Source organism: Dipodomys ordii, unplaced genomic scaffold (genome assembly GCF_000151885.1).
Source record: "Dipodomys ordii isolate 6190 unplaced genomic scaffold, Dord_2.0 Scaffold6, whole genome shotgun sequence".
In the NCBI taxonomy this organism is placed as follows: Eukaryota; Metazoa; Chordata; class Mammalia; order Rodentia; family Heteromyidae; genus Dipodomys; species Dipodomys ordii.
The window spans coordinates 11,538,880-11,562,249 of record NW_012267222.1 but is presented as its reverse complement, the minus strand read 5'-3'; the positions used below and the strand labels follow the sequence as shown (position 1 = coordinate 11,562,249).

Below are 23,370 nucleotides of genomic sequence, written 5' to 3'. Positions count from 1 at the left end.
CACACCTGCGCAGGAAGCCAGACCCTATGTCTCAAAGTAACCAGCACAAAGGGCTGCAGATGTGGCTCAGAGATAGAACCAGGCCGTGCCTGCCTAGCAACCACCAGGTCGTGAGTTCGAACCCCAGTACCAAACAAACAAAAGGTGAGGCCCAGAAAGGCAGAGTCATTTGCCTAAGATCTCACAGGAAGCAAGCTGCTATCCCATTTTACTTGTCATCTAGAAGTTTCCACAATCTCCACTCCAAAACTGCACACACTAAATTTCGAACTTAAGATACTCAACATCAGAACTGAAAAGATTCTGAAATAAAACAGGCTCTCAAGAGGTAATGGAGGCAGGAGGAGGATCAGCAATATGGCCAAGATCACATCAAAATGGGAGCCGAAGAAGGAACATCTGTCCTAGGAAGGCCAAGAACTCTGGCCTTGGAGGAGACAGATCTGCTTCAAACACAAACTGCTTCTATCACCTTGATTCAGATCTCCATTCTACCACAAGCTGATTAACGTCTTTGGGCCTGTCTCTTGTTCTATAAAATGACAACACCAAGTTTTCTCCTCAGCATCTCCTGGGGATCAAATGTGAGAACATGTGTCACCGTGCACAGCGTGGTGCCTGGGACACAGCAAGGACACAGCGGCACAAAGCCTGGGACACAGCAAGGACGGATCGTCACCATCTGTTTGCACTACTGGTATTAACTAGCGGGCGGCTGAGGGACTAGAGGCCAGTGCATGTAGGCAGGGCCCCTGACCCCTCACCACGGTGACAGCGTCGTTGAGGAGGGACTCCCCAAAGACAAGGATGTGCAGGAGCTCGTTGATGTGGATCTCTTCAAAGACAGCCAGCACCGCCACGGGGTCCACGGCAGAGATGATGCTGCCGAAGAGCAGGGTGTCCAGGAGGCCGATGTTGTTGATCTGCTCACCGCCCACCAGGCACACGGCGTACATGAGGCCGCCTAGAAAGAAGGCGTTCCACAGCGTGCCCACCACAGCGAAGATGAGGATGGTGCCCAGGTTCTCTGTGAACTGCCGCAGCGGCAGGAAGTAGCCGGCGTCCAGGATGATGGGGGGCAGCAGGAAGAGGAAGAACACTTCTGACTGCAGGAAGGGGGGCGTCTCACCCACGCCCTTGATCAGGCCCCCCACCAGCAGCCCCACCACGATCAGCAGGCAGCTCTCTGGGACGATGCTGGAGATGGTGGGGATCACATGGAAACCTGCGGAGGGCGAGAGAACAGGAGGCGTGGGCTTCCGGGGACGTGGAACAGGACTGGGGACCAAGGAGCAGCTGGCTAGAGATGAACAGGCTGTTAACTCTGAGCCTTGGCTCCTTGTCTGAAAATGGAAGGGATAATACCAGCTTCACAAAGGTTGTGGTATAAAACAATTGATGTTTTAAAGTGTTCGGGCTGGGTTTTTTGTTTGTTTGTTTGTTTGTTTGTTTTTCTCTTTTTTCGGTTGTAAGGTTTGAACTCTGGGCCTGGAAGCTGTTCCTCAGCATTTCAGCTCAAGGCTAGCACGCTACCACTTGAGCCACAGCGCTACTTCTGGTTTTCTGGTGGTTAACTGTAAATAAGAGTCTATTGGACTTTCCTTCCCGGGCTGGCTTTGAACCGTGATATCTCAGCCTCCTAAGTAGCTAGGATTACAGGCATCAGCCTCAGGTGCCTGGCAGTTGTTTGTATTTGGTCTGGTACTGGGCCTTGAACTCTGGGCCTGGGTACTGACCTTTTAGCTTTTTTGCTCAAGGCACAGCTCTACTTCTGACTTTTTGATGGTTAGAGATAAGACTTTCTTGTATTTGTCTGCCAGGGCTGGTTTGGAACTATGATCCTCAGATCTCAGCCTCCTGCATATCTAGCATTACAGGTAAGCATCAGTGGTGCCTGGTTTACAGTGTGTTTTTCCAAGGACATTTACATGCTGTTTCTGTCACTGTCATAAAATAGGTAGCAGCAGGTCTATATGCCTCCAGTAGGCAGAAGTTCATTATAGACTGATTACCAAGGTGCCAATACCTAAGGCATAGCCTCCACTTGAACCCTAAACCATCTTTCCAGGCTCAAGTCCTGGGAGGCCGACCTGTGTTGAACACAGGAACTATCTAATGATTTCATCGGAGGGAAGCTGGTGGGTTCCCTTGTCAGGAAGATATTTATTTAAGCTGAAGGCAGAAACAGATGGTTGGAGATGTGACAGAGGAGATGGAAGATTCACAGAAGATCAATGCAGGAAGGAACTTAGGCTAGGGACAACAAAACAAGGCCTGAGGTCTGCAAACTTGCAGAGCACGTGCTGTGACTCCTACCCCTCACCTGCAGGCAGCAGGCTTCTGCATAACCGCCTGCTTTCCAGCTGCTTCACACAAGGCTCCAAGAATCAACAGCCAGCAGCCTCCACGTGAGAGACAAAATCGGTCACTTTTTTTTTGTTTGTTTGGTTGGTTTTTTTTGTCGGTCATGGGCTTGAATTCTGGGCTTGGGCACTATCCTTCAGCTCTTCAGTTCAAGGCCAGCACTCTACCACTTGAGCCACAGCACCACTTCTGGTTTTCTAATGGTTTATTAGAAATAAAGATGGAAGTGGCGCTGTAGCTCAAGTGGTAGAGCGCTTGCCTTGAACTGAAGAGCTGAGGGACAGCGCCCAGGCCCAGAGTTCAAGCCCCACGACCGACCAAAAAATAAAAATAAATAAATAAAATAACTTTAGAAATAAAGAGTCTCATGGACTTTCCTGACCAGGCTGACTTTGAACCATGATCCTCAGATCTCAGCCTCCTGAATAGCTAGGATTACAGGCATGAGCCACCGGCGCCTGGCAATCTGTCACCTTTTTAGCCCAATTCTACTCTAAATATGTGACAACAAAGGCTCAGAAAACTGAAAGGGCTTGCCAAAAGTCACATAACAAACCAGGAGCAGCACCAGGAAAGAACCCAGATGTGGCGGCCACCAGCTGCTATCAAACTCCAAAGTTCTGAAATTCAAGCTTTCCTGCCATCCCTCCCCATCAAAGCAAAGCAGCCCCATGCCCCCTTTTTTTTCTTTCTTTTAAAACAAACAAACTCAGGGTCTCAGGACTATCCTGTGCTCTTTCTACATACTCCTGGCACTCTACCACCACTGAGCCACTTGGCTGCCACAGTGCTTCTGCCTCCCCCTCCTCTTCCACCTCCGCCAGAAGTGGTTCATGGCCACCTTGTGTGCTCAGGGAAGGGTAGGGGTCCTTCTCTGGCATCTTCTGCTCTCAGTCTTCAAACCACATTACCACCTAGGTTCTGTAGCACCTGCTGGAGTCAGACAACCAGACAAAGAAGTGGAGATGGCCATGGCCCCTCACCCTAGAGACCTATGGTGTCCTTCAGGGTAGATGGGACAACACAAGGGTTACTATGCTAGTTTAGATCTTGAATATCTCCCAAAGGGTTCACGTTTTAAAGGGTTGGACCCCAGGGTGGTCTATTGGGAGATGGAGGAACCTTAAAGAGGTTGGGTGGGCTGGGAAGTTGGCTTGGTGATAGAGTGCTTGCTTCCCATTCATGAGGCCCTGGGTTCGATTCCTCAGTACCACATAAGCAGAAAAAAAGCTAGAAGTGCCACTGTGGCTCAAGTGGTAGGGCACTAGCCTTGAACTGAAGAGCAGAAGGACAGCACCCAGGCCCAGATTTCAGCCCCTGTGACCAACAACAACAACAACAAAGAGGTTGGGTATAGCCCTGCCAGTAGTTCATGTCTGTGATCCTAATGACTCAGTGGGCTGAGATGTGAGGATCAGGTTTGAAGATAGCCCAGGTAGGAAAGTCCATGAGACTCTTGTCTCCAATTAACCACCAAAAAGCCAGAAGCAGAGCTATGGCTCAAGTGGTGGCGCACCAGCTTGAGCAAAAAAGCTAAGGGAGAGTAACCACATCTTGAGCTCCAGCCCCACTACCATAATTAAAAAAAAAAGAGGTTAGTATAGTGGCAGGTTTGGGGAACACTGGGAGTGTGTCCTGATGGGTCTTTGGGACCTCCTGGCCCCTCCTTGCTCTCTTTGCTCCCTCACTCACGATGTAAGTGGCTTGCTCTGCCAAACATTTCCACCATGATGTACTGCCTCCTCAGGGGCCCCAAGCTCAGAGACAACTGGTCTTGGATTAAAACTTCTAAACTTTGAGCCAAAGTTTAACACCTCTTTTCCTTTTTCTTTATGGTAGTAATGGAAATTGAACTCAGGACCTTGTGTTTGCTAGGCTGAACCACAACCTAGTCCTTTTGCTCTTTTGTATTTCAGATAGGGTCTCTAGCTTTTGCCCTGGGCTGGCCTAAGACCACAATCTTTCTACCTCTGCCTCAGACTTAGCTAGACCACAGGTATGCATTACCACACCTGGCTTGATTTTGAGATAGAGTCTTGAAAACTTTTTCCTGGGGAGCGTGAGGTGTGTGAGCAAGCCAAGAGTGGTAATGTGAAAGGTGTTTGCTGTTCCTGATGTGTCAGCACCATGCCCGCCACTCAGTGCTCTACAGCCCTGTGGGGCAGGTACTGTCCCACTGCAGAAGACAAGCTAGCTCTTCAAGGTGAGGTGGACTTTCCTGGTCTAAAAGAGGAGCACCATTATAGGTATTGTTTTATTTTATTTTTGTGCCAGAACTGGAACTTGAGCCCAGAACCTGGACGCTGTCCCTTTTTTCACTCAAGGCTGTTATTTTACCACTTGAGCCACAGCTCCACTTCTGACTTTTTGGACATAAGAGTCTCATAGTCTTTCCTGCTCAGGCTGGCTTTGAACTGTGATCCTCAGATCTCAGCCTCCTGAGTATAACTAGGATTGCAGGTATGAGTCTCCAGGGCGGGGTGGCTTAAGATGTCTTGCACCTTGAGCAGCGAGTTATATTTAGCTTGTTGCTTGAGCATCAATATTTTCCCTGAGGCACCATGGTAGGCAGTGAGGACAGAGAGGTGATTCAGGCTCACAACTTACACAAGGAGCTCATGATGTGACCATGGTTTTCCAGACTGTGGGAGCTCCATCACAGGGAAACAGACAGCTGTCATTCCTATGGGACAGATGAGAAACTGAAGTGCTGAGAGGAGGCAGGATGCACCCTGCCAGGTCACAGCACTTTCTTCTACTTAAGCCAGATTCCAGGATACCTCACTGGAGCCTAGCAGTGAGCAGCAGGAGCTCTCGGCCCCAGAGGCTTCTGGGTAAGGGTTACAACATGCTGCCCCCGCCCTCCTTGGCTTTGGGCCCAGGTGCTTCCAGGACAGGGGGGGAGGAGACTCCTCCGGGAAGGGAGGAGTGGCCAGGGTCTGTCCTAGCTTGTCCCACTCCCCACCCATCAGCTCCACCCTGCATACCCAGCACAGGAAGGTGTCTGACCCCAGGTGTGAAAGGTCATGGAGGCATGGGTGGTGGTCCTGGATGGACGGTGTCAAAGGGCCTACACCAAGGTGAGATCCCAGGATAGCAAGAAATGAGACAAAAACGTCCAAGTCTCACACTTGTTGCTGTGGTGACCTCGCCAGGATGGAATCGGGGTGGGGCGGACACAGAATCAGATCCAGAGCTGTGAGCAGACACGAACCTCTCAGAGGGAATTTCATTTTCCATTACGTTGTTAAGGAAACAGAGACTCCAGGAGAGCCAGTGACCTCTCAATGGTCACTCAGCCAGTTCCACCACAGAAGTGTGGGGGCCTCCAGAGCAAGAGTAGGTGTGGAAGCCCCCCAAGGCCCAGCGCTGGCCAGACCCTCTGCCCTTGAGGAGAAGAGGCTGGGGGGTGGGAGGTGGTGGTATCTCTCATTCTTTTCCATGGAGATGGTGGCATGAACACGTGTGCACACACCTGCACACACACACACCACACACACCTGGGGCCTGTTGATCAACTCATCTCGCAACTGCTGGGTGGCTGGGAGCTGTCAGGCCCTCCTGTGGCTGCTCTGGCCCTCAGCACAAAAATTATATTTACACTTGTGAGACTTGTCCCCAGCCAGCACCGTGGAGCAGGCAAGTCTGTCCCATGTCACCCACAGTTGCCAGGGTGACCAGATACTCTGGTCCCACTTTCTACAGTCTTCCTCTGGCTTAAGAAGTCAGAGGGGAGCAAGGGGAAGAGAAGCCTCTGAGGCCCACTGGTGCCGGGTCACCAGGGACCCAGGGACAAGCTGGGGGCTCTGCCGGCCTACTTTCAGAGCTGCTATGGGGCTGCAAATCGGCCAGATCCCAAGGGATTCCCAGGTGCACAATGATTCCATTTCTTTAACTCCCTCTTCAACTGCCCCAGCAACTGGTCTCAACTGCAGCAATGAAAGCCAAGCCCTGGTAACCAGCTCGGCTCTCTATAGAGTGCAGCTCATACTCCGGTATCTCACATGCTCACCAGAGCTCTGGGAGGACGCAAATTTACAGATCAGGAAACCAAGGCACAGAAAATTTAAGCAACTTGCTCCAAGTCACACAACTGCTAACTGAGATTCAGAACCTAAATAGCCTGGTTTCAAGTCCATGCTCTTACACATTCATCCTATTAGCCCTAGGGGTGTGTGTGTGTGTGTGTGTGTGTGTGCATGCGTGCATGCCTGGTGTGTGTGTGTGTGTGTGTGTGTGTGTGTGTGTGTGTGTGCATGCCTGGAGCTTAAACTCAGGGCCAGGGTGCTGTCCTAAGTTTTTGTTTTTTTTTGCTTAAGGCTGGTGCTCTGTTGAGCTACAGCTCCACTTCCAGCTTTTTGGTGGTTAATTGGAGATAAAAGCGTCATAAACTTTCCTGCAGTCTGGCTTTTTTAAATTTTATTTTTATTTAAATTTTTTCTCGGTCATGGGGCTTGAACTCTTGGCTTGGTGCTGTCCCTCAACTCTTCAGCTCAAGGCTAACGCTCTACCACTTGAGCCACAGCACCACTTCTGGCTTGTTCTGTTATGTGGTGCTGAGGAATGGAACCCAGAGCCTCATGCATGCGAGGCGCAAGCACTCTACCACTGAGCCACCTTCCCAGCCTCTCAGTCTGGCTTTGAACTTACGATTCTCAGATCTCAGTCTCCTGAGTAGCTATGGTTACACACGTGAGCCACTTGTGCATGGCTGCCTCGTTTTATTTTTATTTTGTTTTTGCTTTTTTCCAGAGTTGAGGACTGAACTCAGGGCCTTGCGCTCACCAGGCAGGCGCTCTTCTGCTGAGCAAAACCCTCAGCCCCTTATTTTGTTTCTAAAGGGAGTATCTGCCCAGGATTAAAGAAGCCCAAAGCCGTTCCCAGAGAGCCAGAAGTAGCCATTTCTTTCCATGAGTCTTCTCCTCCACACTCCCTCCCTTTCTAGGGGCCTATGAAGACACCAATGCAAACCATCTTTCTTTGAAGCCAGCCCTCCTAGAAGCCCTACCGAGTGAACTCAGCCAGGAGGGTCTCTTTCCTAACTTAGAGCAACAGATGGGAATTATTTAGATTGTTGATTCTTCCACCACCATGCTCAGCTCCGTGGCAGGCAGGACCAGGGAGGATGAGGCAGCAAGGTAAACTAGACTAGAACTGACTCAGCTGTACCTTGTTGCCTAGGTAAATCCTGCCATACTTGCAAAATAGGCAGCAGCAGCTACCTTCCCTGTGTGCAACCTACCACACACTGGGTCCCAATCGGGGTGTCACCCTGACTAGAGGGGTGGCCCTAGCAGGTCACTTCATAGTTCCTACCCTGTTTCCCCACCTGAGTGTAAGCCTACTTCAGAGGGTGTCTGTAATACAAGAAGAGATAATGAGGGCAAAGAATGGCAAATAGACAGACACCAATGGCTCACGCCTGCAATCCTAGCTACTCAGGAGACCGAGATCTAAGGATCATGGTTCGAAGCCAGCCTGGGCAGAAAAGTCCCCGTGAAAGACTTATCTCAAATTAGCCACCCCCAAACTGGAAGTGGCACGTTTTGTGGCTCAAGTGGTAGAGCATTAGCCTTGAGCACAAAAAGGCTCAGGCCCTGAGTTCAAGCCTACAACCAACCCCCCCCCCCAAATAAAAAGAACAAAAGAAAAAAAAGAATGCCCAAAAATGAATCAGGCATGGCAGGCAGTATACATCTGTGCTCACAGGTACTTGAGAGGCTGAGGCAGAAGGATCCTGAATTTGAAGCCAGCCTGGGTAACCTAATGAGATTCAGAAGGAAGGAAGGAAGGAAGGAAGGAAGGAAGGAAGGAAGGAAGGAAGGAAGGAAGGAAAGAAGGGAGGAGGGAGGAGGGAGGGAGGAAGGGGCCAATGTTGGCATTCCCTGTAAAAAGTGGTGATAATTACTATTAGAAATTTCTCCAAACCTGAGTATACAACAAATACATCATCAGGATCTGTTGGGTGTACATGTGGCATTGCTAGTGGACAACAGGCTGTCCAAGGGTAGAGCTGTCTACAGTTATCTGGGTCTCTATATTCTAGCACAGAGAAGGCACTAACTTGTGAACTGAGATCAAATCCTCTTGGATGTGCAGTGTAGGAAAGGGAAAGGAGTTCTGGCTCTGAGCTTTCAAGTGCACTCAAAGCTAAAGAAAAGTGAAAGGAGGTAATGGTTCCAAAGCAAGGACTATTTGAATCAGGCTTTGAAAGATCAATTAGAGGCTGGGAATGTGGCTTAGTGGTAGAGTGTTTGCCTAGCATGCATGAAGCCCTGGGTTGGATTCCTCAGTACCACATAAACTGAAAAGCTAGAAGTAGTGCTATGACTCAAGTAGGAGAATGCTAACCTTGAGCAAAAGAAGCTCAGGGACAGAGCCCAGGGCCTGAGTTCAGCTCCAGGACTGGCAAAAAAAACCCCAAAAAACCCAAACAATTAGAAGTATTCCTAAGGAGAGGGGTCTGTATCTGCCAAAAGGCCTGGCACAGTACACTGCACACAGCAAATGGAAATAGAGAATGGATGGAAGGCAGGCTGACTCACCAGACGTGAGATCTGTGAAGATGAGCAAGACGGTGCATGTAAGCACTTAACACAATTTGACTGAGGTGTATTTCTTCGGTAACTGGGTCACTCAGACAGTTTACTTTCAATTTCTGGCCTACAGCATTAATTGAATTTTTAAAAATATAAACCAATAATGCCCACTTGGGTAGAATTTACATGATTGTTTTTTGGCAGTACTCGGGTTTGAACTCAGGGCCTCAAGCTTACTACTGATCCACAGTCCTGATTTTATATGATTGTGATCCTCTTAAGATATAGTCTCTAATCTGATAACCCCAGTGCTGGGACTGAGGCAAAAGGATAGAAAGTTCCAGGGTAAATATTATATATTCATTCTCCAATGCAAAAAAATAAAAGAACGTTTACAGACACACAGAGTGTCTAATGTAAGGTGCTGTGTCGGGGTCTTTTATGCCCTCCTGTGGTTTCTTCCTATACCCTGACCCCCATTTCATAGACCAGGAAACAGATCAGAGGTAAAGGGCCTGGCTCAAGGCTACCTGGCTGGGGAGGATGGTCATAATTAGAACCCAGGGCTCCTAATTGCCAGTTCTTTGTTCCATGCTGCTGCTGTGAGGATCAACAGGAAGAGGAATCAAGTCTGCAAATGCCTCCCCCACAAAGCAGCCACAAATAAACCCGCTCTGAGGCCCTAGACATGAACCACCATTCCCCATGTGAGTGAGGGGCGCACTGTCACTCTTCCACGCAGCACCCCTGTTTCTTGCTTGTCTCCATCCACACTTTAGGATGGGGAGACAGGAGTCCACTCTCCAAAAGCATCAGGTCTGGGAAGGTGGTTTAAAAGCTGGTGGGAAACACTAGCAGTAGGGCTGGGCCACCTAGGCCTGGGACAAGACCCAGGCTCCAGGGCCAGCTCTGCTTGGGGCAAACATTACCCCACAGAATGACCTGTGTCCGCATGGAATCAAGGATGCACAGCATGTGTGGCTGGTCAAAGACAGGTAAGGACAGAGGCAAGCCGTAGAGGGCTGGAGTTCCTGAGTAATCTGCCAAGACAGGGAGTCAGGAGTCCTGGTAAGAGGCCATTTCAGATGCAGGTATGCTGTGACCACAGATTCAGGCAGGGGACCTCAGGCCTGGAGACAAGGCCCCTCACAAGCTACGTCCTTCTCTCAGTAGTCCCAATCATTCCTTCTCCTCCAGCTGCCCAAAGACCCCCAGCTCCACTTCTGCAAATACAGTGGGGAATGCTTCAGCCTATTAAACTTCTACCCACCTCTCAAAACCCAGTGAGGTGCTGCCTCCTCTGGGAAGCCTTCCTGTTATCCTCATTCTGAGTCAGGCGTGTCTCCAACCTGAGGAGCCAGGTGCTCCCAGCAACACAGCCCTGGGCCTGCAAAGGTGGCTGAGGAACAACAAGTTAAGGGACCAGTGGGAGCTCCCTCAAGAATATCTGGAAATGGGCTGGGAAGGTGGCTCAGTGGTAGAGCGCTTGCCTCGCATGCCTGAGGCCCTGGGTTCGATTCCCCAGTACCACATAAGCAAAAAGAAAAAAGCCGGAAGTGGCGCTGTGGCTCAAGTGGTAGAGCGCTAGCCTTGAGCTGAAGAGCTGAGGGACAGCGCCCAGGCCCAGAGTTCAGGCCCCACAACTGGATCCAAAAAAAAAAAAAAAAGAATGTCTGGAATTAAGTTTGGTCTCTGGGACTCCTGAGACAGGAAGTGAGCCTAGAAGTGAGACAGGACAGCCAGGGAGACGCTGGCTCACAGGCTACCTAGAGTCTCGCCACACCTTCTGGCAAGACTCCTGACCTTCAGGCCTGGCCCCAAATGCCCCAGTCTAGGCCTGCATCAGGGTTCCACTGACAGTAGCTTTCACCCCAGCGGGGCACGGGGGGGTGGGATGCTCCAAGAACCATTTCATCAGATACCCCCTTCAGCCCACCCCAGGCCAGGAGCACTTTTGATGTCCTGAGTTCCTCCCCAGTCACCCAAACTCTCCATAATCCAAGTTTAATGAATTCCATTCTGCCTCCCACCCCCACATCCACGAGACAGAGGATGACTCACATGGGGACGGGAGAGACGGACCAGGACTGAGGTAAACAGTGTGTGTCCACGGGAGAAAACAGGCAATAACAGCTCTGGCAAGGGAGGGGGCACCAGTGGCCTGGGAGGTCACCTGGCAGAGTTCACATGAGACAGACTGGAACCCCAAGCTCCTACATCTCAGGGCTGGACTGAGTTCCTGGGAAACTGCCAGGTGATACACAGTGGTTTCGTTTGATTTTCTCAAAGTGCTTTGAGAAAAACCAATGTGTTGCTGGTTTTCAACAAATACCTGTTCATTTAAAACATTTTCTAAGCTGGGTATGGTAGGTAGGACATGCTTGTAATCCCAGGTCCTCCAGAGGTCGAAGTAGGAGGATTGCAAGTTTGAGGCCAGCCTGACAAAAGTTAGTGTGACCCTACTTCAGAAGCAAAATACAGGGGCCAGTGGCTCACACCTGTAACCCTAGCTACTCAGGAGGCTGAGATTTGAGGGTTGCAGTTCAAAGCCAGCCTGGACAGGAAAGTCCATGAGACTCATCTCCAATAAACTACTCAAAAAACAAAACAAAACAAAACAAAAACCTGGAAGTGGTGCTGTGGCTCAAGTAGCAGAGCACTAGCCTTGAGCAAAATGAAGCTCAGGAACAGTGTGCCCAGGCCCAGAGTTCAAGTCCTATGATTAGCTATACACACACACACACACACACACACACACACACAAAACACCCAAAATGTGGCTCAAATGGCAGAATACTTGCCTAGCATGTGTGAGCCTTGGGCTCAACCCCTAAGTAAGGCATTAGAAATATTTTCCAATAGTATTTAAGCACTTTAAATAAAAGAATCATCTTCCAGAGACTTCCTCTTTTCCAATACCCACTTTCCAAGCCTACACTCCAATCTCTACTATTAAGTTTAGTGGATAGATCTACAAACTTTTCTTTAATTTTTGTATGTTCAATTTTTTTTATGTATCAAACAAAAACCCCTTAATTTCAATATTTTTCAATTTCATTTTTAAAATTACATGTACATAGTCAAACTGCTTCTATGAGACAGAGACAACTCTAAGCACGTTATTATAGGGCCTCCTTCAATTCTCAACAATCCTAAGACAGAGGTATTATTATCCCTGTTTTAAGACATAAGAGTAGGCCAGAGGATGGCCATTTACTTGCCCCAGCGGAGGACACACAGCCAGGGCTCCAGAGCAGGGCTGACCCCATCCTTCCTCTAGACTCCTGTCTGTGGAGCCGCCTCATTCTAGGTATAACCTTGTTTAAGCCATAACAACTGTGTGTTCCTCCACATGGCATTAGGGTAAAGGCTGGTTTCTTGTGTGTACTCTAATACTCCCAACTAGGAGCCACAGGCAGGCTTTTCCTAGAGACCAAAAGGCCTTGGGTTCAGGTTTTTCTGTACCTTCACCTAAGCCCGTGGCACTAAAGTCATTGAAAAAAAACTAAGTAGCATTCCTGGCAAAGGGGCCTTCTTAACGCCCTAAATTTCAACCCTGGAGTAAGAATGAAATGAAAACACAGAATACTGCAGCCTGCGCGTGGGGGGCAAAAACAAACACCTGAGCCTGATGCCAGTGGCTCATGCCTATAATCTTAGCCACTCAGGAGGCTGAGACCTAAGGATCATGGTTCAAAGCCAGCCTGGGCTAAAAAGTCCCCATGAGATTCTTATCTCCAATTAACTACCAGAAAACCGGAAGTAGCATTGCGGCTCAAAGTGGTAGAGCACTAGTCTTGAGCAAAAGTACTTAAGGACAGTACTCAGGCTCATGAGCTCAAGCCCCATGACCAATCAAGCACACACATACACACACAAACCACCTGGGAACAATCTGCTTCATGCCACCATCTTTTCCATTTCTGGTGGCCCTGATATGTGGCTCCCAGCCTGGGCGCTCCTCCCCTGGCCACCCATTCTACCTTCTGAACCGCTTTCTGATCAGCAGCTCTAAGCATCACTTTGCCCCACATCTAGAAAGCACCTGGGGCAGAGGAGAACCAGTGAGAACTGTTCCATTTCTTTAGAACCAAGAAAGAGCTGGATTTTTCTTTTTTTGGAGGGGGTGGCGGGGATAGGGTATATTGTTCAATATGCAAACTTATTTATAATAAAACTGAAATTGAGCATACTTGCTGTTCCTAGTGTCCCTTCCAATTGAAAACTGCTTACCTTTAGAAGCCTAACCCTGCATTAAATCCATTATATATAACTTGAACTTGCTTAAAATATCATACTTGGATAGAGAGAAGTAGAGTACAGAGGTGGCAGAATGAAAGCAACACAGAGCGAGAAGTTCCACAATTTCCAGGACAAGCCCCCTGCAGAAAGTGAATCACTGTGTCCCATTTTCAGCTGCTGTAGAGCACAGGGGGTGACAAAGAACAAGACTCAAGTGGAACTGGCTGGGTGGGGGAGAGAGAACAGCAGCCTAGGGAAGAATCTGGGCCCTTTTGTCCCTCATAGTTCATTTGTACAAGGTCTGGTCGTGGGCTTTGTAGCATCTGCAAGCGGTGACAAGAGGAGGTGCCAGCTAATCCATCAACTTGGCTATTTTGGTGACCTCTCAGAAGGCCATTAAGATATCAGCTCAGTGGTACATGCCTATAAATCCCAGCTACTTGAGAGGTAGAAGACAAGAGGATCAGGGTTTTGAGGCCAGATCAGGGAAAGTTAATCAGATCCTATCTCAAGAATAAAAACAGAAGGCCTGGCGTATAGCTCTAGGGGTAGAATGTCTGCCTGGTAAAGCACAAGGTGTTGGGGTGGGTTCCATCTCCAGTAGGGAGGGGGGTAGCTACATATATGAGGGAAAAAATGCCTTTCAAGAGGATGGAGCTTGGTGTGGGCCAAGAAGATCTAGAGCCTTCTGGATGACTGTGTCCAGGTAGGTACCCCATCTGGAGAATCATTCTGATTCCTTTGTGCCTTTCACATTCCACATCTAACCTTGAACAAAGCTGGCTGGTTCTTCCTCACTACCTCTTCTGTTAACAATTGGTCCAGGCCAGTGTGATTGCTTGCTTACAACACTGTAGCAGCAAGTGATCTGTCTTTGTACTGATCCTGTCTCTCTAGTGCTTAGGATCTTCTTATTCTAGGTAAGAGTGAACCTTTTAAAAGGGAAAAGCCAGGAGGTGGTGGTTCATACGTGTGACCCTGGCTACCTGAGAGGCAGAGATCAAGAGGATCACTTAACTAGGCAAAAAGTTAGTGGGACCCCATCTCAAACCAATAAAGCTGGGCATGATGATATGTTCCTGTCATCCTAACTATACAGAAGGCATCAATAGGAAGATAAGAGTCTAAGATGAACTAGGCAAAAACAAAAACAAACAAACAAAAAAAAAAACCCAATCTAGGGCTGGGAAGGTGGCTCAGTGGTAGAGCACTTGCCTTGCATGCATGAGGCCCTGGGTTCCATTCCTTAGCACCACATAAGCAAAAAAGAAAAAAGCTGGAAGTGGCCCTGTGGCTCAAGTGGTAGAGCACTAGCCTTGAGCTGAAGAGCTGAGGGACAGCGCCCAGGCCCAGAGTTCAGGCCCCACGACTGGACCCAAAAAAAAAAAAAAAAACAAATAAAAGCCTGGTGCTGGTGGCTTACACTTGTAATCCTAGTTACTCAAGAGCCTGAGATCTGAAGACCAGCCCAGGCAGAAAAGTCTGTAAGACTCTCATCTCCAATTAGCGACCAGAAAACTAGAGGAGAAGCTGTGGTTCCAAGTGGTAGAGCACTAGCCTTGAGCTAAAGAGCTCAGGGACAGGAAGGCCTAATTCCTGTCTGAGGTAACCGACACCCCAGCATTTACTTCTAAACACGTGGTACACTAGTTCCAGAAGCACGTGGCAAGGCGGTACAAGGAAGAGTGGGGTGTAGGCAGAGAACTGCTCCTAGAAGCAAATGGTAGTCAAGGTGAGAGAGGAAGCTATTACTTAGATTGTCCTCACTACACACCAGGGTAGGGGATAGAAGGTGAGGAAACAGCACAGAAAGGTCCAGAGTCTCACAAGGTCACATGGGTAGCCAGGCACCGGTGGCTCATGTCTGTAATCCCGGCTATTAAGGAAGCTGAGATCTGAGGATTGAGGTTCAGAGACAACTTGCAAGAAAAAGAAAATTGGTGAGACCGGAGAAAAGCCAGAAGTGAAGGTTGTGGCTCAAGTGGTACTAAGCCTCGAGGGAAAAAGACAAGTGAGAGCTCAAGACCCTGAGTTCAAGCCCAGGGAAGTGGAACCAGTCACAAGTCCAGTCCAGTGCATAGTCAGGGCCAGATGCTAAAGGTCGTAAATATCCTGGGGAAGGGAGGTGGAACTCCTAATCTAGTTTATGAGCTGCAGGCCTCTGACCATGAGGCTCAGAACTCTGAGATAGAGCAGAGCTGTTCAGCCACTCAGACATTAAGTCGAGACTCCAGGAAGTCAGCAGTATGATACCAGCAGGCTGAGTGCACTCTTCCTCTCCCACCTCTAAAAGTACTGACAAACCCAGAAAGCTACATTCAGAGGGACAAAGGGCTGGAGCCAGGCGTAGGCTGAGGTTCAGGACCTGGGTTCCAGTCTAGATACTGCCCCAACTCACTGGGTGCTAGTAGTAATAAGCCCCTGTCTTTCTTTCTATTTTTGTTGTTGTTGTTGTTGGTCATGGGGCTTGAACTCTGGGCCTGGGCGCTGTCCCTCAGCTCTTCAGCTCAAGGCTAGCACTCTACCACTTGAGTCACAGCCGCACTTCCAGTTTTCTGGTGGTTAATTGGAGATAAGAGTCTCAAGAAATTTCCTGCCCAGGCTGGCTTTGAACCTCAGTCCTCAGATCTCAGCCTCCCATGTAGCTAGGATTACCAGGATTACAGGCATGAGCCACCGGTGCCCAGCGCCCCATCTCTCTTTACTCATGGTTTCCCCAATCTTTTTTTTTTTTTGGGTCCAGTCGTGGGGCCTGAACTCTGGGCCTGGGAGCTGTCCCTCAGCTCTTCAGCTCAAGGCTAGCACTCTACCACTTGAGCCACAGCACCACTTCCGGCTTTTTTTTTTCTGATTATGTGGTGCTGAGGAATTGAACCCAGGGCCTCAGGCATGCAAGGCAAGCGCTCTACCACTGAGCCACCTTCCCAGCCCCCCGGTTACCCCAATCTTACAGGCTTGTTGAAAGCCTCTCCAGCTGTGACATCTGACCAGGAAGCTCTGCTAATGGATCAGGCTGGCCTCTGTGACACTTTTTCAGTCCCTGCCAACAAATATTATACCTGAGCCCAGGATGGTACTCATGCCATAGCAAGGTCACATGAGGCAGGCTGGGGATGAGTGGTAGAGCGTTTGTGTAGCATGTGCAAAGCCTTGGGTTCCATCCCAGAACCCTCTGCCCCTGCAAAAAAAAAAAATTCACACAAGACAGAAAGCAGAGAACAGAGGTGAAAAAGTCTTGGAGGAAGCAGAAGCAAATACAGCCACCGGCGATGAACAGCACTCGTGATGACAGCTCTGCGCTCAGAAAGAATGAGGGGGCAGATCACAGTGCCATGGCTGCAAGAGGGCTACCCGGAAGCTAACTGAAGCCTAGTGTGGCTGTGGTCAGCCCTAACTTGGGTTCAACATGAGTACATGGAGTACAAAAGCCTCTTGCTAACAGCTAGCCATGCCTCTTTGCCAAGTACTTAACCTCCAAATCAGTTCCTTCATCTGAAAACTTCGACTCAGAACCATTTCCCTCTGGAAGGACTATGGGGAACAGCCAATGAGACTGCATACCTCAAACTGGAATCCAAGAAACAATCATGTCCTACATTGCATCCCCCCATGCTCACCCCCAAGATGGCCCACTAGCACTGGGGCATAGCTGCAGGGAAGCAGCCGGATGACCAGGAAACCTGGGCAATACTTGCAAGCAGATCTGCATTAAGTACTCTGTTCCTGTCATTTCCTGGCATTGCTGGTTCTGAGCTGGGCTCCCAGAGTCTCCAGATGCCCTCCAAAACCCCGAGAAACTGGCTCCTTGTTATCTGTAAAACTTCCAGGGAACTGCTGAGCACAGATTATAAGGGCTATGGGTGAGGCCTGTAAGAGTTGATTGCTTCTATGCAGATGTAGCTCCTCTGAAGCCCAGAGCAGCAAGGCCTTGGAGGCAGGTTGGCAAGGCTGGACTCCTATCTATAGGCCCCAGCCTCAAAACCTGGCACACACTTCTGAAGACAGTCCAGCTGGCTGAGTCCCAGAGAGGTAGCAGGCAGACACAAAGAGCATAGTTGGAGGGTCTCTGTCTCCTTTCCCCTCCCTCTCAGGACAGTTTGTCACTCAGGCCTCTAGCAGCCAAGGGATGAACCAAGTGAATGGGAGAACTGAGCATGCTCAGAGGAGAGGCTGCCCTTCAGAGGATACTGCAGAGAATTGATAGTGACCTGGCCACATAGGCCCTGGTTCCAAAACCAAGGCTTCAGGGCTCAAGACCTCTCTTGGAGGACAAAGCAGCAGCAAGAGATCACAGGAGATTAGAAGAAGCAGGGCACTATAAGATCTATCCAATGCAACCTGTTTCACAGATAAAAGAGTGACACTCAGAAGAGGACTTAGCCGAGATCACATAGCTAGAAGTCAACTGGGTATGGTGGTCCACACCTAGAACTCAGCACTCAGGAGACTGAGGTAATAAATGGAGAAGTCAAGGCCAGCCTGGGCTACATAGTGTTGGAAATGAACTTTACAACTCAGGGGAAGTAGGGGAGGGAAGGGATAGTGGGAGAAAAACAAAGGAGGGGGTAACAATGTTCCAGAAGAAATGTATTTATTACCTTACTCATGTAACTGTAACCCCTCTGTACAGCATCTTTACAATAAAATTTTAATAAAAAGGGAGCATGCATGCATGAAGCCCTGGGTTCGATTCTCCAGTACACATAAACAGAAAAAAAAAGCCGGAAGTGACACTGTGGTTCAAGTGGTAGAGCCCTAGCCTTGAGCAAAAGAAGCTTGGGGACAGGCCCTGAGTTCAAGCCCCATGACTGGCCAAAAAAAAAAAGGGGGGGAACAATCTGGGGATCACACTCAGACTAATCCTCATGTAAAACACACTGTTAACGCCCCCTTCCATTTACCAGTTCTTCACTATTGACCATTTGTCATATTTTACCTGCACGATGCTCATGCAGTTCTCTCTTCATTCTACAGCTAAGGAAACTGAGGCAGAAATGCAAAGGAAATTGGGCTGGGAATGTGGCTTAGTGGTAGAGTTCTTGCCTCGCATGCATGAAGCCCTGGGTTCGATTCCTCAGCCACATAAAACAGAAAAGGCTGGAAGTGACCCTGTGGCTCTAGTGGTAGAGTGTTAACCATGGTTGCAAAAGGCAGCTCAGGGACAGTGCCCAGACCCTGAATTCAAGCCTCAGGACTGGCAAAAAAGAAAAGGAAAGGAAAAGAAAAAAGAAAAGAAAAGGAACTTAACCACCTCTAAACACAGGGCTTGAAACTCTGGGTTCTGTTTTTCTGTCCCCCTGGGGGACAGATGGGGCAAGTGAGGAGCAGGAACTCAGGTTTGCTGCCAGCTCTTACCCTTTGCTGTGTGGCCTCAGGCAGCCCAGTCATCCACTTCAAACCTCTGGCCCCTCTAAGGCTCAGAATGCTGTGTGTGTGTGTGTGTGTGTGTGTGTGTGTGTGTGTGTCAGAATGCTGTGTGTGTGTGTGTGTGTGTGTGTGTGTGTGTGTACTAGGGTTTGAACTCAGGGCCTAGACACTGTCCCTTAGTTTTTTCATTCAAGACTAGTTGCTCTACCACTTGAGCACAGTTCTACTTCTGAATTTTTGATGGTAAACTGGAGATAAGAGTCTCATGGACTTTCCTGCCTGGGCTAGTTTTGAACTTAATCCTCAGATTTCAGCCTGAGAAGCTAGGGTTACAGCATGAGCCTCTGGTGCCCAGCTGTGCCCTGGTTCTGTGTGTGCCCATGAGGAGAGAGGCAGGAGCCGTCTGGAACACGGTGGAGGAGGAAAGGAGTCCCGTTGGCAGCACTGCCAGGCCTGGGTCCGGTCTGCAGGCCTCTGCTTAACACCCTATGCACTGCCTCGTGGACATGGTGCAGCCCTCCGGCAGTGCACCACCACGGGAAGAGAGAAGGACTAGCAAACCCTGGTCGCCCTCAGCCTCAGCAGACCCATGAGGCTGACTTCTGTGTCCATCTTCCAGGGGACAAACAGCTCAGAGCATAAAGAACATGCTCAAGTGACACACAGGCAGTAAGCCACGAAATTGGTATTGGATCTCAGGACGACTTGATTCCAAAGTCCAGCTCTGCCCTCATGCCAGGCCTGGTAACTGCCTCATACTGATGCTCTTGTCCTCTGAAATGAGAGCCAGGCTGGAGGCTGGGGGCCCTGGGTGATGCCCTTAGCAAGAAGGTCAAGGGTTTCAGGCAGGGTGAGAGGGTGCCTGCTAGCTAGCCCATACTATATTAGTAAGTACACTGTGCCCAAAAAAGAGATAAGGAAAAGCCTTTGTCAGTGCCTGCTTCCTCCAGGCCCTGTACTGACCGCGGGGCCCACACTGGGCCCATTGTCTGCATGTGGCACAGAGGAAGGGCTCACATGCCTCCCGGTGGCAGGCCAGGGAGATGCTGGATCTGGGGAAGTGGTCAGCACTGGGCAAGACATGCAGGGTCTGGAATTTAGGCAGGTTGGTTCTAATCAGCTCAGTCCCCAGTTTCCTCATGAGACTGGGGATGTTGTTGCCACTGATAACTAGTACTTACTGAAGGCATCTCAGCCCTCACAGACACCCAGCGAGTCAGGCACCACCATACCTATAGCAGAGCTGAGAACACAGACTCAGATGGGAAGTGACTTGCTCAAGACCACTTAAGTTATTGAGTTATTGGGCCAAGCTGGATTCAGATTCGGGAAGCTGGTTGGCTGGTACTCACCCTCCAGGGTGTTCCTCAACAATTCCTTATCTGTAACATTAGCAAATGATCTGGGCGGCAATTGTCTCAAAGTTCCAAAGGACAGACCTAATTGGGCTGCCTCAGAGTGCTTACAGGAGCAGGAAGGCCAAGGGGGCAGGGCTCAGCATAGGAGCTGCTCTAGTTCATACCAGAACCCCAGTCCCCACACTGCCTGGCCTCCAAGTTTCCAGGGGGAAGACTAGACAACCTCAAATATCTCTTGCATCTCTGAGTGTCTTAGATTCAAGATCATGTAATTTTACCACTATCCAAAGTTAAGTTAGCTAATCTATCTGCACCTTAGGGTCATTGTTTCTAAAGTAGACACACTTCTATCTACCCACCTTAGGTTTGAGAGGGCTGCAGTGGGAGCTGTGGGTGCAGCACTGATCACCCTGCAGGACCTTTTCTCATCACCACTCTCTGCCACTGGAGCTTGTGTGACTTTATGACCTCACCCTGAAAGCAGAAACCAGGGTTCTCCCCAACCCCCGCCCTGGGCCAACAGGGCACTCCCAGGTGAGCCTTGCCTGGCTTGATTAGCACGGCCACAGCCCTTTCATAATGAGCTGTGGCTCCAAGAATGGGCGGGAGCTGGGATACCAGGAGCCATTTCCACTGCTTTGTACCTGGTACTGAGAGTGGTGGCTAAACACAGGGGAAGAGGAGGGCCCAGCCGCCTGGTGCTATGTAAATCTTATCATGCTAAATGCTTCCTGGGAAGGATCCAGGTGAATGGGGCAAAGGCCCTAGCCCATGCCAAGTTCGTTCAGGTTGTTCCCAGAAACTTTATTCTTCATTGTCTTTTTCTGCTCATGACTGGCACTTTACCACTTGAGCCATACCTCAACTTTTCCAGCTTTTTTTCAGCTAATTGGAAGTTAAGAGTCTCCAGGATTTGTCTGCCTTGGCTAACTTGGAACTATGATCCTCAGATCTTATCTTTCTGAGTAGCTAGGAATATAAGTGTGAGCCAGTTGTTCCTAGATTCTTTTTTGGGGGGCGGGGAGTGGGTCCGGTTGTGGGTCCTGAACTCTGGGCCTGGGCGCTGTCCCTCAGCTCTTCAGCTCAAGGCTAGCGCTCTACCACTTGAGCCACAGTGCCACTTCCGGCTTTTTTCTTTTTGCTTATGTGGTGCTGAGGAATCGAACCCAGGGCTTCATGCATGCAAGGCAAGTGCTCTACCACTGAGCCACTTTCCCAGCCCTGTTCCTAGATTCTTGACCTCAGTGTGGGTGGTAAGAGGAGAATCACTGGTTATGGTGGAGCCAGAAATCTGAGAGACTATTGGAATCCATGCCTTCAGGGCTCTCCTGAGGGATCAGGGCCTACATATGACTTCTTGGGGATGGGGTACAAGCTGAAGCCCAGGTTTAGAAATATACTTCGGACAGGGAGGATGCTGTGACCGATTGGGACAGTATCTCCCCATATCCAGGCCCCCCCTCTTCTGCTGTCTTCTTGGTCTTCCACCCTCTTAGACTAGAGAATGCTGGACAGTCTCACTGTCTGGAAGTTCCAGTTACCCCAGTAGCTGACTTCAGTCAGGACCCAGCAGAAAACTGGGGCCTTGGACATTTCCTAAAGTGTCCTTGCTGCCTGGCAGGGATTCCCACAGATAAGAAATGAGTAGGCTCAAGGAGCAGGATCTCTCCAAGGGAAATCCTACAGCCTAGAAGTGTAGGTTCCTGGGAAGCCAGGAACAGAGCTCAGTTCTGGCTGTGTCCTTCCATAGGAACAGTCTCCTTGTGTGTTAGTTGGCAGGGCTGGTTAACTACTTCCCAGAAGTTATGATTTCATGTAATTCACATACACACACACTATAAAGCAAAATGGAAAGTGGTGTGTGTGTGTGTGTGTGTGTGTGTGTGTGTGTGTTAGAATGTCTGTGTAGTTCTGAGGTTTGAAATCAAGGTCTCAGTTCTGTCCCTGAGCTATTTTTGCTCAAGGCTACCAGTCTACCACTTGAGCCACAGCTCTGCTTCTGTTTCTTAATTTTTAATTTTTTTCTGGGTAACTGCAGATAGAGTCTCAGACTTTCCTGCCTGGGCTGACTCTGAAAAGCAATTCTCAGATCTCAACCTCCTAAGTAGCTAGAAAGACAGGCATGAGCCACTGCCATCCGGCTTGCTGTGTACTTTCATGTACATTATTGCGTGTAAACCTTATGGCATCTCTCTGAGGTGGGTATGGGTTCTACTATGTTAACAGTGAGAGTGTTGCAGACATAGCTCAGTGGTAGAGCACCTGCCTAGCATGCACATGGGCTTGTGTTCAATTCTTAGCACCTTAGGGTAAAACTAAGTGGAAAGTTAGCTTAAGGGATTTCAAGTTTGAGAACAGTAAGGCCCTGTCTCAAAACAAAATGAAGCAGAATAGCAAAACAATGAAAAAAAAAAAGACAACAGAAAAAACTCAAAGCACTTAGGTAGGGCCCACAAGTAAACACAGACAAGGAGTGCAAGAGCCAGGACTTACTCCCAAGTCTCCAGAATCCCTGGTTCACGAGCTCATCCCAGACTCTCCCTTCTCAAAGCTATTCCCTTGATGTAAATAAGGGATTTATTATTATTATTTATTTTATTTATTATTATTATTATTATTTTTGCTGGTTGTGGGGCTTGAACTCTAGGCCTGGGAGCTGAGCCTCAGCTCTTCAGCTCAAGGAGTGTGCTCTACCACTTGAACCACAGCGCCACTTCCCACTTTTTCTGCTTATGTGGTGCTAAGGAATCAAACCCAGGGCTTCATGCATGCAAGGCAAACACTCTACCACTGAGCCACCTTCCCAGCCTGGGAATTCTTTTTAGAAGATCAGAATTTAGCTGGGTGCTGGTAGCTCAGACCTGTAATCCTAGCTACTCAGGAGGTTGAGATCTGGGGATCATGGTTCAAAAGCCAGACCAGGAGAAAGTCTGTGAGAATCTTATCGCCAATTAATCATGGAAAAAGCCAGAAGTGGCACTATAGCTCAAAGGGTAGAGCACTAACTTTGAGTAAATGCAGCTTAGGGACAGTGCCCAAGCCCAGAGTTCAAGCCCCAGGACTGGAAAAAATAAAATAAAATCAGCCGGGCACTGGTCGCTCACGCCTGTAATCCTATCTACTCAGGAGGCTGAGATCTGAGGATCATGGTTCAAAGCCAGCATGGGCAGGAAAGACCCTGAGATTCTTGTCTCCAATAAACCACCAGAAAACCGGAAGTGGCACTGTAGCTCAAGTGGTAGAGCGCTTGCCTTGAGCTGAAGAGCTGAGGGACAGCGGCCAGGCACAGAGTTCAAGCTCCATGACCGACCAAAAATAAAAAATAAATAAAAAATAAAATCAGATTCAACATAAAGACTAAGTTGCAAAAGAATATGGAAATGGAAGTGAAAATGCTGACTTCTGGAAAGTCAAGAGTATTTCAGTTTGGGAAGAAGAGATGTAGAGAGGACACTTGTGGGGTTTGGGTGGTATACTTGATTGGTAGGAAAACTCCCAAT

The 23,370-nt window shown here is 49.1% G+C and overlaps 1 protein-coding gene across 1 annotated transcript in view; it reads right to left on the bottom strand.

Moving 5' to 3' along the window:
- Slc9a1 (solute carrier family 9, subfamily A (NHE1, cation proton antiporter 1), member 1) overlaps window positions 1-23,370 on the bottom strand; it is a 59,535-nt gene that overhangs the window by 12,470 nt on the left and 23,695 nt on the right. Inside the window, exon 2 of the mRNA XM_013035174.1 lies at window positions 765-1,225. Within this exon, the coding sequence (XP_012890628.1) occupies window positions 765-1,225 (461 nt within the window). The remainder of the gene's footprint in view (window positions 1-764; window positions 1,226-23,370) is intronic.